The sequence below is a fragment of the Rhineura floridana genome, chromosome 3 (assembly GCF_030035675.1).
Source record: "Rhineura floridana isolate rRhiFlo1 chromosome 3, rRhiFlo1.hap2, whole genome shotgun sequence".
Classification (NCBI taxonomy): domain Eukaryota; kingdom Metazoa; phylum Chordata; class Lepidosauria; order Squamata; family Rhineuridae; genus Rhineura; species Rhineura floridana.
The window spans coordinates 149223010-149236440 of NC_084482.1; the positions used below are offsets into that span (position 1 = coordinate 149223010).

The 13431-nt window shown below is 44.4% G+C and overlaps 1 protein-coding gene and 1 pseudogene across 2 annotated transcripts in view; one reads left to right on the forward strand and one right to left on the reverse strand.

The window, feature by feature from the left end:
- Positions 1 to 13431, reverse strand: part of DENND6A (DENN domain containing 6A) — a 63948-nt gene that overhangs the window by 4785 nt on the left and 45732 nt on the right. For both annotated transcript variants that reach the window (XM_061618300.1, XM_061618299.1), the window contains 4 exons: positions 5056 to 5109; positions 4863 to 4972; positions 2240 to 2342; positions 899 to 973 (listed from right to left, as the gene is read on the reverse strand). In XM_061618300.1, coding sequence (XP_061474284.1) covers positions 899 to 973; positions 2240 to 2342; positions 4863 to 4972; positions 5056 to 5109 — 342 coding nt within the window. The remainder of the gene's footprint in view (positions 1 to 898; positions 974 to 2239; positions 2343 to 4862; positions 4973 to 5055; positions 5110 to 13431) is intronic.
- Positions 3110 to 3228, forward strand: LOC133382491 (5S ribosomal RNA; annotated as a pseudogene).

Sequence of the window (13431 nt, forward strand, 5' to 3'; positions counted from 1 at the left end):
GTCAGTATTAGGATTACAGGCATGCTGTGAACATGGCTGATTTTTAATGAATTTCAGCAGATTATGAGAACTCTGACAGAAAAAAGTCCAAAAGGGCTCTGGGTTTCTCCCCCTCTCTTTCTAGACTTTGAACTCTCTGTTCTCTCTGACTGTTTTGTGTATCGCCATGAAAATTGAGAGGGTTATTAAGCAAGCATTTCTGAGTTCAGAACTACACGTTTTGTAAGGTTTTGTTTTGAAATGAGCTTATGGGAAGTATCAGAATGGCATGGGGGGTATTTTCAATTTAATATTGCGGAATGTGAAAAATCCACTCTTGCTATAGTATACAGCCACAATAAATGCAGTTTTCTTCACTAACTGCACGCAACCACCAAGAAGAAGCTACTAACAAGCAAGCATATTATTCAGTAAGCACCTTTCTTTAATCTCAACTACAGCTGTAGGGAAATACAGGAGTGCTGTACCCTTCACAGTCCAAGCTACCATAGAACCATAGAACAGTAGACTTGGAAGGGGTTATAAGGCCATAGAGTCCAATCTCCTGCTCAATGCAGGTTTAATATTATTCAGGTCTGTAGACGTGAAGATTTTTCACAGAGCCTCTGCTACTCTAGGAAAGCATGCTATTATTTTCATTATATCAAGAAAATGGCCTAGTTCACACATAATGTTAAGCCATGGTTAGTTTAATCTACCTATGGTTTGCTTGAATATGCAAACCCAGCCCAGAAGACTCAGAGGAATAACTACCAAAAACTGCTGGAAGGCAAATAAGTATCTTACTAGAAAATTCAAGCCCTAATGATACTTAACTAGACTGGTAAGAATGAGACACAACACAAAACATTGACAAATAGCACGTTGAATATACTTGCCTACCAATTTGACTACCTACCATTTTATCCTTTAATTTCAAGACTAGGTCCACCGTTTCCACTTCAGTATGATTCTGACTCCAAAAAAGCAAATCCTATCAAAAGAATATGCTTAAAAATTAGATGCAGCGAATTTCTTTATGAAGACAGGACACAAAAATCTTTCATTACTGTAGCTTCATGAAATGTGTTAAATGCCCACTTTACTAAGGGCTTCTAAGCAAAACCCATACAAATTTTCAAAAACAACTGTTAAAAACTGTCACAGTGAAAAGTCTCCCCAGGGTGGTTTACAAAGAAATTTAAAATTCAAAATAACAACAACAACAAATTATTCAATTAAAAAAAATCAATAAAGCCATAACCCAGTGGAGTGGAGCACTAAAGTTACTAGTGCTTACAATATGAATTCATTAAAATGCCTGAGAGAGTGACTTATCCTGGCACCTAAAGGTAATAAAGTGGGTACCAGGCAATCTTCTTTGGAAAGGGCAAAAAAAAAGCCTTGTGTTTTTACTCTCTGCCTTATCTCTGATGGTAAAAGTGGAAGGTAATAGCATTCAGACAGGTGGATATGGGAGTATGCACTCTTTAGACTGAAGAGATGGTGTGGTGGGGTAGGTAAAGAATCCTAGTGGGGAGAAAAAACAATAGCAACCCTATCAAAAGAAATTTTGGATTCTCCTGTGGATTGTTTTTCCTTTTAAACTTCTACTACTGATTAATGGTTCAGTTCTTGCAAAATGTGGCCTGTCTCTACAACTTCAGGCTACAGGTGGGAGCTCATGTGACAAAATGCTCCTTCATACACAAAATAAATGAATTCCTGCTCAAATAAAAAATTTGGGAGAAGGCTGGTTTACAAATCTTCTCCCTGTTAAGCTGGTTTTCTTTGTGTAGGGATTCCATTTTTACTTATTTATTTTTGTATGAAGGAACATTTCATCATGCAACCCCCTAAAGTGATACAGCACCTAAAATATTAATATAATATAAATGTATATTAATATAAATAATATTGGCTAAGATCCAAAGATGCCTATAAAGTGCTTCCACGAATAGAATGGGGGAGGGGGCAATTCCCCATTTGAGCTGCAGCCCCTGCATCTAATGCAATCCTGATCTCCAAAGGGTCCTTTGACCTTTGGGGGACAGATTTTCAGGAACTGAAGTTGGAAGTCAGTGTCTGAAAAGCCCCAGGTGCACACATGGAAGAACATGCAGAGCCCTTTGGATCCCAGCCATTAATAGTGCTACCCCTACCACTTGGTGTTTTACCAGTATAAATTATGCTTTGAATTTTAGTAGTTCTATACAGAGGACAAAGAAGAAAAAGCTTAATGCAAAGCCATTTTTCTGACCTCATTACACAATGCTTCTAAATGTAGCGCCTCCAGCTTCTGGGTCATTTCTTTCCGTCGTGTCCTGAACCAACCATCAAAGTTATAAGATTTCAAAAAATGCCTTTAAGACAAAGGGGAAATTAGTTTTACTAGTGAAACGAAGTGACGCTCTGGAATCAAAGTTACAGTGATTCACTGTCTTCTGAACCAACCATTTACACATTTACATAACCAGTTTCAAAATAATTAGGGAACATAAAAGGGTGAAATAATATTGATTGTGGGAAATGCTGGACAGCCCCCCCATGTTTTTTAAAAATTTGTAAAGCAAATACAAACACAAATTCTCTTATGACAGAATAGGGAGGAGGGGCAGGATATAAATTCAATCAATAAGTTGTTCATTAAAATCTAGTCAACTATTAAAACACACACACACACACACACACACACACACACAGGCTTGGTTACTTCCTGTACTAAAATAGCTCCTTCTGCAAGGGAAAGAAGGGATTGATTCATGCCAACAGTGTTCTGTGCTATTTGCACATGCAGAGATGAGGCTTTTGGGTTGAATGGAAACTACATAAATGGCTACTAATGTGAGATATACATGGAACCATTAGTCCCAGATGTTTCAAGAGTAAATATATTAGTGCAGACAGTAAACCTGGGACCCCATGGGGTTCGCTATCTGATTCTGTTCAGTTTTTCAATTCATCAAATGGGCTGCCAGTTCCTATTCGCTGTAAATTGCGTTCCGCTAGTTATCGTGATTCCCAGTTGTTGTTTTATCCATTATTTTATTTATTATATTATTTACACAATTTTCTCCGTTATTCCTTATGCTGTTGTATATTTATATAATATATAATGTATAACATATATGCCTACGGCCATACTACCCTAAACACGCCTGATTTCGTCTGATCTCCGAAACTAAGCAGGGTCAGGCCTGGTTACTACTTGGATGGGAGACCGCCTGGGGATACTAGGTGCCGTAGGCTTAGAGGAAGGCAATGGTAAGCCACCTCTAAATACCTCTTACCATGAAAACTCTATGAATATATCCAAAAGAGATTCATAGGGTTGCCATAATCGACTTGAAGGCACATAACAACAAATTATATATATAATATATAATGTATAATTATATAATGTATGCAACAGCAGCAGATTACAAAAATTCTCACTGTGGATTTAAAAATTACGGTGTCGCTAACAGCCACAAATGAATGCAGAGTGGGAGCCTGTTTGATGATGAGATCAACTTACGGATTATCACAAAATTCGATACCAAATCCGATTTTGCAAATATTCTACACAATCCCTAGACCCCAGTGCTAAAACATTGGGTGAACCATGGTGGACTCACTGAATTTCTTGATAAACTAATTTACAGCCTCCATTCCCAAATGATAAAGCAGGAAATGATAAAGCCTACCTCACAGAGGCTGTGAAAGGAATGAATAGCTTAAATTATCAGTTATAAAGCATGGGAAGGAATCTGACAGTATAGTGTACTGTCACATTGTTAATATATGCCACTTGCTCTAGAAAATAACTGCATGATTTTGGTTTCAGTTCCATTTACCACCACTCCTACACATTTGTTTAATGTTAGTAGCAAAATACTATACAGAGCTCAGAAATGGTGCATGTTCTGTTTATGGGACAGGAAAAAATATATATACAACGCTACACAGAGAACAAATGAAGGCTTGTATTCATTCAACTTACTGTAAAATGTCCGGCACCTGGACACTTTGGGCCCAATACAGCCAAATTCTCTTGTTTAATTCTTACTGAAATGAATGGCAACTGTGCAAGAGCATTACACTACTGCACAGCTCTCATTTATCTCATTGAGAGTTTTGCTTGAGAACCTCCTGCTGGACTGTCCTCTTTGAAATAGTGAAAAGGCCGTAAGGTCTGTACAAATGTTGGAAGAATTCTAAAGATTTTAAAAAAATACAATTGTGCACAGTCCCTTTGCCAAATGCCTACCGTTTATATGTTTGTTCATTATTTATTTATTTCATTTATAAGTTGCTTCCCATAAAACATCCTGAAGCAATTTAACAATAAAGACAATAAAAGCATATATGAATACAATCACAATCTAATATGGATAGAAACAGAGATATAAAAATCTCCGCTTTAAAGGCTTCCTGAAGAGTCTTTAATAGGCACCGAAAATATAGTGGTGGCTGTCCGATCTGTAATGGAAGGGGGTTCCAAGGGTAGGTGCCACCACTCTAAAGGTCCAATTCCTACATTGTACGGAATAGATCTCCAATGAGCTGATATCTGTAGGAGGCCCTCTCCTCGAGAGTGCAGTGATCCACGGGGTATATAACGAGTGAGAAAACCTTTAGGTATCTTGGACCTGAGCGATATAAGGCTTGATACCCCAATACCAGCACCTTGGACTTAGCCCAGTAGCTACTTGTTGATCAAGTAATAATGAAAGCCCACAACTGTTTGTTACATTCATAGTCTTATAAAACCCAAACAAGTAAAAAAAACAGTTCGGTTAGCATTAGAGGCAATTTGCTGTTTCCAAGATATTTTTAACATGAAATTTGCATCCATTTCAGGCTGTAATCTTGGTATTACTCAATGTATAGAACAAAGTTACCTGTACAGTCCTATCCAGTCTCCTTTTAACCTAGAGGTAAGTTGAGGCCCTGCTTTCTCAAGTGTTTTCATAAACTCCTCTTGGTTGAATGGTTTCAACTGTGGTGGACTCTACAAGGGAAACACAGCTGTAAGCAAGTAAAAGTTTGTAGCTATTCATAATACAAATGTTTGGCTTACCAAGATTTTCTCACCTTCCAAGGTAATATACTCTTTTGCAGAGGCATCAAGCTTACTACATATCGTTCCTGGAACAACAGATATATGCAAAAATCATGATGATGAATCTCTGTGTTGGAATATAATTAATTGTCAATTTGAATCAAAGTATCTAAACATAAACTGACTAGAAATAAAATGTAGCAAATTGCCATCATGCTAATTCAATCATCAGTACTACTCCCAGACTCAGGGAGATTCCAAGTTCAAGCAATCATGATCACTCTGGATTTGGGTGTTATATTTCACCGCTGGGATCCAAAGATGTCTACCCGTACACAGTGGTGTATGTATGAGATCAATTTTTCCTTCTGGTGGAATCCCTTGGTTTTTCATGGGTTTCTGCTTCAAGGGTCCCCAAACCCCCACAAAAGTCCTTATGTACATGCAAACACTTTCGTGGCACTTTAGGTGCCAAATGGAAGGAAGGGGTTCACAACCTTACAATCTATGCCTGATCTCAGCCTACATGCAGACTCAAGCGGAAGAGTATCTAGGTCTCATTTTTTAATACGATATACTTACTAGCATTTCAATAATCACTTTGCTTGTATTCTACATGATTATACTGAGATAAGCTTTAATTACCATCTTCAATCAGAGAATAATACAAACTATGGGAAGCCAGTATAATTTACACCAGTTTAAGTTAAGTTGGCATAAAGTACACCAGGAGCAAGGCTTCTGCCAGCTGAGCCCATGCAAGCCTAGCAGAGGAAAAGCAAGTGATTTACACTACCCTTTTTGTTGGTGTAAGTTCTGCCAGGTTGCCAGATCATGTGACTGAGCTGAATGGAGTAAGGATCCAGTGTAAGTCCCCCCTATCCAGGCTCACCCCAGGCCAGTGTGAGGGAATTACATGAGCATATCTCTGGCTGAGCTGGGGTTGGGGACTTATGTGAGCCTCAGCTGAGCCGGCTGAGCTAGAGATCTGCCAGATCCTAACTCGCTCATCCCAGTGGATTTTGGGTTTAGGTTGCTCTCTAAATCTAACTTATATTAAAAGCAAAATGAAAAAAAGCTTTAGATGTCTGAGGCTATACAGGAAATTCCAAAACAGAAATAATCTAAGAAAAAAACAATTTCAAAAAAGCGAAGAAGAAAAAAAGCCTTGCCTGAAGCTATCATGGGGGCACTAGCGAGAGCAGAAACCAAAGAGAATTCTTTGCCAAGAAAGATAATCCATTGTGTATCATTTGTCAGCAGCCAGAAGATCTTGAGACAAATCTGCCCCTTAAAAAGGACAACACCTGGGTCACCAACCAATGCTGCCCCACCCAGGTGCCTTCCTGTCTCAAGCAAAACTGAATGAGGGAAATGGAGAAAAGATGCAAGTTCTGTGATGTTCAGTAGTGGGGGAAGCAATGCATAAGATAAGGGGAAGTAAGACTAGAAGAACCATGCATAGTAGAAACCTAGGTCTCAACCTAATGTTCCAATATTGGTGACTGGTTGGAGGGCCATATCTATTTTGTTGCACACTATGCTAGACAGAATTACTGGAAACATATTACCTCTTACCAGAATATTTATTTATTTATTATCATTATTTTTACCCTGCCCTTTTTCCAAAACTGGAACTCATGGCGGCTTCCAGATAAAAGCACACATATAATTAAAAACATACAACATATATAATTAAAAACATACAATAGTTTCAGATATTATGTTTGCAAGAACAACAGCCTAATCCTCCAGATTTTTTACTGTTAGTAAGGAATTCAATTACATTAGTTAAAAGATTTCAGATGCTCACAGAAACAAAACTGAAAATTGTACAAAATGAGAGAAAATTTAGTCAGAATAAATTTGTCTCAAGCACTCTTTGTTTTAAGATTCTTTAAAAGGGAATTTTGTTTAGAACATTATCTTAAGCACTATGGCTGCAATCCTAACTAAGCATACTTACACCAAGCACAGTGGAGCTTACTTCCAAGTAAACAAGCATAGGATTGCACTCCTATTTGCCTACAATTTGTGTGTACAAGAATTCAGACAGAAATTCAGTAATAGTACAGCCTCTTTTTGGTCCATGCTTAATCCAGAAATAAGAGGAGTTATCCAATTATTTGTTTGCATGTAGATTTTCTACAACATTGATGGAGAAATGGAATGTACCATTGGTCTCACCTGAAAGGTGATTTTCATAGGAGGTATCCCATCACTGCGGGTTGTAGCTCCACCTATCGTGCGAAGGCAAGAATGTTTTTGAAGTCAAGACTAGGGGCGTCAGGCCCCTCCCACTCTCCAGTTCATTCGCAGCGAGTCTAAGGAGAAATATCTAAAAATACAATAACAAGGCCAACAGGCCTGCCAGCAGGAAAATAACACAATAGTAACATTCATAATAACGTGACTCCAACATAGCGAAATAACAGAACTAGGAGTCTTGACTTCACTATAAAATTTAAATATAATAGCGTAACAGGAATAAATAACACGAGAAAATATCTAGTCATCCTCCAGCTGGGAGGGTCGTGATGGGATACCTCCTATGAAAATCACCTTTCAGGTGAGACCAATGGTACATTTTCCATAGGAGGTATACCATCACTGCGGGATGTACCAAAGCAGCCCATACAGGGAGGGACCACCCACATGCTAATCCTCATTAAGAACCTGTTGCAACACTCGTCTGCCAAAAGAGGCATTGGCAGAGGCATAACGATCTATTTTATAATGCCTGATAAACGAGTGAGGGGTAGACCAAACAGCAGCCCTGCAGATATCAGCAACAGGAGCGTTGGTAGCAAAAGAAGCCGTAGTGGCCGCTGACCTAGTTGAATGAGCTGTTATGCTAGCTGGTACTGGAAGCTTAAGGGATTCGTAAGCTAAAGCAATACAAGCCCACAGCCAGCGGGATAAAGTGGAATTAGCTACTTTATGCCCCATAGAACGTGGGTTAAAGAATATAAACAGAGACTCAGTTCGTCGTATCTCCTGGGTCCTAGACAGGTAGGTCTTGAGAGCCCTCCGGACATCCAACGAATGCCAAGCCTTCTCGAGAGGATGGGTAGGATTCAGGCAAAAGGAAGGCAAAACAATGTCCTGGTTGCAATGGAAAACTGAATCAACCTTGGGACGGAAGGAAGGATCAGTTCAGTACAACAGAGTCCTTATGGAAGACGCAGAGATGGCGAGCGGAAGACAATGCGCCCAACTCCGAAACTTGTCTGGCAGATGTGATTGCGATCAGGAACAAGACCTTGAAGGACAGCATACGTAGAGGCACAGTCCCGATGGGTTCAAACGGAGGGCGTTGCAAAGCCTGCAGAACCTTCAGCAAACTCCATGAGGGAAACCGATGGACAACAGTCGGAGTTCGTAGGGCGACTCCCCTCAAAAAGCGTTTGATGAACGGATGTGAGGCAATAGTCGCACCAGAAGAAGAAACTGACAGAATAGACGACAAGGTAGAGGCATGTCGACGTAAGGTGTTGGGTCTAAGTCCCATCATGAAGCTGTTATGGAGATATTGTAGCACCTGTTGCATGGTGGCCTGGGATGGATCGTAGTGGTGGGACTGGCACCACTTGGAGAAAGCCACCCAAGTATGTTGATAAATCCGAGTGGTAGATGGTCTTCTTGAGGCCAAGATAATATCAATAACAGCGTCAGACAGGCCAGCCGACCTCAAATGTCCCCGTTCAAACGCCACGCTGTTAAGTTGAGCCAAGTGGGGTCCTGGTGCCATACTGGACCCTGTGACAGAAGGTCTGGCCTGACTGGGATTGTCCAAGGATCCATTACTGACATTGCAAGAAGGTCCGAGAACCACGGTCGGCGTGGCCAAAATGGTGCTATCAGGACCAGCTGTGCCCTCTTGCTTCGCGCCTTCCTCAAGGTTTTGGCTAACGTTGGTATTGGAGGGAAGGCGTACAAAAGACCTTCTGGCCACGGTGTTGATAGCGCATCCACTGCTTCCGCTGTTGTGTCCAGGTATCGGGCAAAGTACCTGGGAAGCTGGCAATTGCGACTGGAAGCAAACAGGTCGATTGAGAATGCGCCGAACCGACACTGAAGGCGATGGAAAATGGCTGGATGAAGTTTCCATTCTCCCGGAAAAACTTGTTGTCCGCTGAGCCAGTCTGCTGTCACATTCCAAATCCCTCTGAGATGTTCTGCTTTCAGGGATTGTAGATGTTGTTCTGCCCAGACAAAGATGAGGGAGGCTAGGTCCTGCAGAGGACGAGACCTGGTGCCCCCCTGTCTGTTCAAATGTGATTTTACACACGTGTTGTCCGTTCGAATGAGAACATGGTCCAAAGGGAACAGAGACTGAAAATGAAGTAGAGCTAAGTGTACAGCCTTTAGCTCCAGCCAGCTGATGCTTTGAGTCTGCTCTGCGGTGGACCAAACCCCCTGAACGTACTGGGAGTTGCAGTGGGCTCCCCAGCCAATGAGGCTGGCATCTGTGGTTACAACAGTTCTGTGGGGTTCTCTGAACGGCGTGCCCTTGGAAAGGTGTTGGGCCCTCGTCCACCAGCGGAAGGAGAGGCGCAGTGCAGGGCTCAAGTGAACTTTGCGATGGTTGGAGCTGGCGATGTCCTGTTGAAAGGGCAACAAAGTCCACTGAAGGTGACGAGTGTGAGCTCGAGCCCATGGCACAATATAGATGGTAGAGATGAACATTCCGAGCGCCCTGGCTAGAAGCATGACGTCTGCGGATGTTTGTTGCATCAGGGACCTTGCGATGCTTGTGATGGCAGTAATGCGATCTGGAGCCAGAAATACCATTGCCTGCAGGGTGTCCAACATCGCCCCTAGATGTAGTAGGCATTGGGTTGGTTGAAGATGGCTTTTGTCGAAGTTGACAAGCCAGCTGTAGGCCTGCAAGACATTGAGGGTGATCGTTAAATGATGATGAGCCAGCTCTTCAGACTTTGCCTGTATTAACAGATCATCCAGGTATGGGTAGAGATGAACCCCTTGAATCCGGAGATAAGCCACTAGAATGAGTAGCACTTTGGTAAATACTCTCGGGGCAGAGGAGAGGCCGAACGGCATCACTCTATATTGAAAGTGCTGGTGGCCAAAGGCAAACCGAAGAAACTTTCTGTGGGCTATGCAAATGGGCACATGGAGATACGCTTCCTTAAGGTCGATAGAAGCCAGGAAGTCTCCTTCATGCAGACTCTCTGTAATGGAGTGGAGTGATTCCATTTTGAACCTGCAATATGTTACAAAACGGTTGACGAACTTGAGGTCCAATACCGCCCTCCATGATAAATCTCGTTTAGGCACAGCAAATAGGAGGGAGTACACCCCTTCCGACCTCTCAGTTGTGGGGACTGGCTCTATTGCCGCTATGTCCAAGAGGTGGTGTATAGCTGTCTGCATGATGCTGTGCCTGGCTGGTGCCCTTGGACAAGGGGACAGATGGAACCTGTCTGGTGGGGTTGCCCAAAACTCTATTGCATAGCCATAACAGAAAAGCTCCCTGATCCAGGAGACCGTAGTGAGGCGCAGCCACTGGTCTCCAAAATTAAGTAATCTGCCACCAACAGGAGGTGCGTTAATACTGTTTGCGTTGGCGAGGCCCTCCCCTATATGAGGACGATGAGGTACCCCTGCGCCCTTGGTACTGACCTTTACCCTGGAAACGGCGGTTCCAGGATCCCCTGAAGGAATTGGGGTCATATGATCTGAAGTCGCGGCCTCGTCCTCCTGGCCGCATTCCTTGAATGGGCTGGTTAGTACGGAAGGGAGGAAATCGCCTGAAAGGCCTGTGGTCGATGTTCTTAACAGTGGCCAAAACTGGTTTGTGGGCGTCTTTGGGGTCAACCAGCACTGCCTTTAGAGCTTCCTCGCCGAAGAGTAGAGATCCGGAGTAGGGAGCCCTAGACAGATTCATTCTGGCCGCAGAGTCAGCTTGCCAGTGGCGAAGCCAGAGGGTCCGTTGAGCAACTATCTGAGCCGTCATGGCTCGTGCCCCCAGTTGAGTGGCATCCAAAGTGGCATCAGCCACAAACGCCGCTGTCTTACGCAACTTTATCAGTGACCTTCTGAGAGAGACAGGATCTGGGTTAGTGTCCTCTAGAAGATCATCCAGCCACATCATAGCTGCTCTGGAAAAGACGGAGGCTGATGCGGAGACACGTATGGAGAAAGCAGTGGCCTCATGATTCTTGCGGAGGGTGAAGTCTAGTCGTCGCTCAGTAGCGTCCTTTAGTTGGGATTCTCCTTCCCTGGGCAAAAGAGATCGTGAAACTAGGCTAGCGATTGGTTCGTCTATGCCAGGGACAGCTAGCTTGGTGGCAAAGTCCGGAGCTAGGGCATAAAGCTTGTCAGCCAGGTTCTTGAAGCGGCGAGTTTGGAATGGATGAGACCATTCTTCAGAGGCCAGTTTGGCGATGGGATCCGGCACTGGGATGTAGTGCTCAGTAGGTGCAGGGGATTTGAGGACCTTGGCCCCTTTGATAGCTGGAGTGGTAGATGTTGAAGGCGCAGCTTGGAGACCAAGGGTGTTAACTACCCTGCGCGCCAGGGGCTGATAATCTGAGGCATTAAAGAGGCGATACGATGTATCCTCCTCATGTTCCGAATAGTCGCTCCAGTCATCTCCTTCAACGTGGTCAGTGAAGGTTGACTCCTCCCCATACGAAGCTTCGTCAATACATCTGCCTCTGGCTACATCAAAGGGATTTGGGGAACAGGAAGGGTGTGCTTCTTAACACGCATGTTGGTCCATAGTGCATTGAGGTATGGCAGGGACTTGTGGTGGTGACTGCATTTGGGTGAAAAATGACAGCATGCCTTGAAGTTGGGAAAGGAAATCATGGGACAGCTGCATCCCCGTTGGAGCAGATGTTTGTGCCTGAGTAGCTGTTGGGGCAGATGTTTGTTCCTGAGTAGCTGGCTCCGTGGGTTGAGCCGGAGGATAAGCCCTGGGCGGCAACATGGAGGGAGACTGGTTAAGCGAAGGCTGAGTAGGAAAGCCAGCAAAGTCCTCCTCGTCAGAGGAAGCAGCAGGTGAATGGAATATATCTCGTATGTGTTCCTGAGCTGCTGTGGTGGGGGTCGGCACAGAAGCATAGCGTGGACGCTTTGGTTTGCTATGGCTGGAAAGATGTTTGGTCTTAGCCAGTGCTTTAGCATGCTTAGTCTTGGTTGCCTTGGAAGGTTGCAGCTTGGCTGTTTGAGACATGCCTGGCTGTTCTGCCATCTTATATTCACTTTGGGTGCAGTACACGGCTACAGTGGGGGCAGGATGTAGGGACCCGAACAGGCACAGTGTACAACCACAGAGGGGGTAGGATACACTGGCAGATGGCTAAGTGCACGGCCACAGAGGGGGCAGGATGCACTATGGTATCAGCGTTAGTATTGTAGGCTGGATTTCAGGCTTGGTACACAGCCACAGAGGGGGCAGAATGTACAGTATAGACTTCAGGCTTGGTACACGGCCACAGAGGGGGCAGAATGTACAGTATAGATTTCAGGCTTGGTACACGGCCACAGAGGGGGCAGAATGTACAGTATAGACTTCAGGCTTGGTACACGGCCACAGAGGGGGCAGAATGTACAGTGTCGACTTCAGGCTTGGTACACGGCCACAGAGGGGGCAGAATGTACGATTCAACAGCTTGTGCAGATTTTCACAGTCTCAGCACACCCACAGCAGCAGTATAGAACACAGCCACAGCCTGAAGAGACAGCCACAGAAGCAGAGTGCAGACAGCGTAGATCACAGTCACAGTCTTGGGATACAGCCACAGAAGCTGTGGAGTTCAAATAGTAGCAGGGGGCAGCAGCAATGGCCGCGTGGTAAAAGAACCCTTGTATTTTTACAGGGTCCTAACTGCCCCACACCTACAAGTAACCCTGGCAGCCCTCTATTGTTAGTACAGGAGAGGGAAAGGGGACAAACAAAATGGCGCCCGGAGCAGGCGCGGGAAAATAAAATAAAAAATGGTGAAGAGGCAATGGCGGACGGAGGAAGAGCCACTCGTGCTGCAGCCGCGGGTGCGATAAGTGAAGTCGCGGCGCAGAAAACAATAAGAGAAACGGCTAGGAAAAAAGGGCAAAAAAGCCGCAGCCGCTAAGGAAGCAGGAGGAAGCAGCCGCAGCCGCCGTCTGCAGGGACCGTTGCGGCGCGAAAATGCCAGGCAGCGAGGCTCAAAACAGTCCGGCAGGTAAAAAGCCACAGAAAGAGAGCCGCAGCCGCAGGCTCTCAAGGAGGCACTCCAAAAAAGGTACTGCCGTGAGAAGCCACGGCAGAGCCCGGGACGGAGTCGACCCAAACGGCCAGGTACGGGAGGGAAGCAACGCTGGGAGCTGCAGCCGCAAGCTCCCGCTGGGAATAGAGAGAACCGCAGCCGCGGTCCCTCTGATGGCCGTTGGGCGAAGGA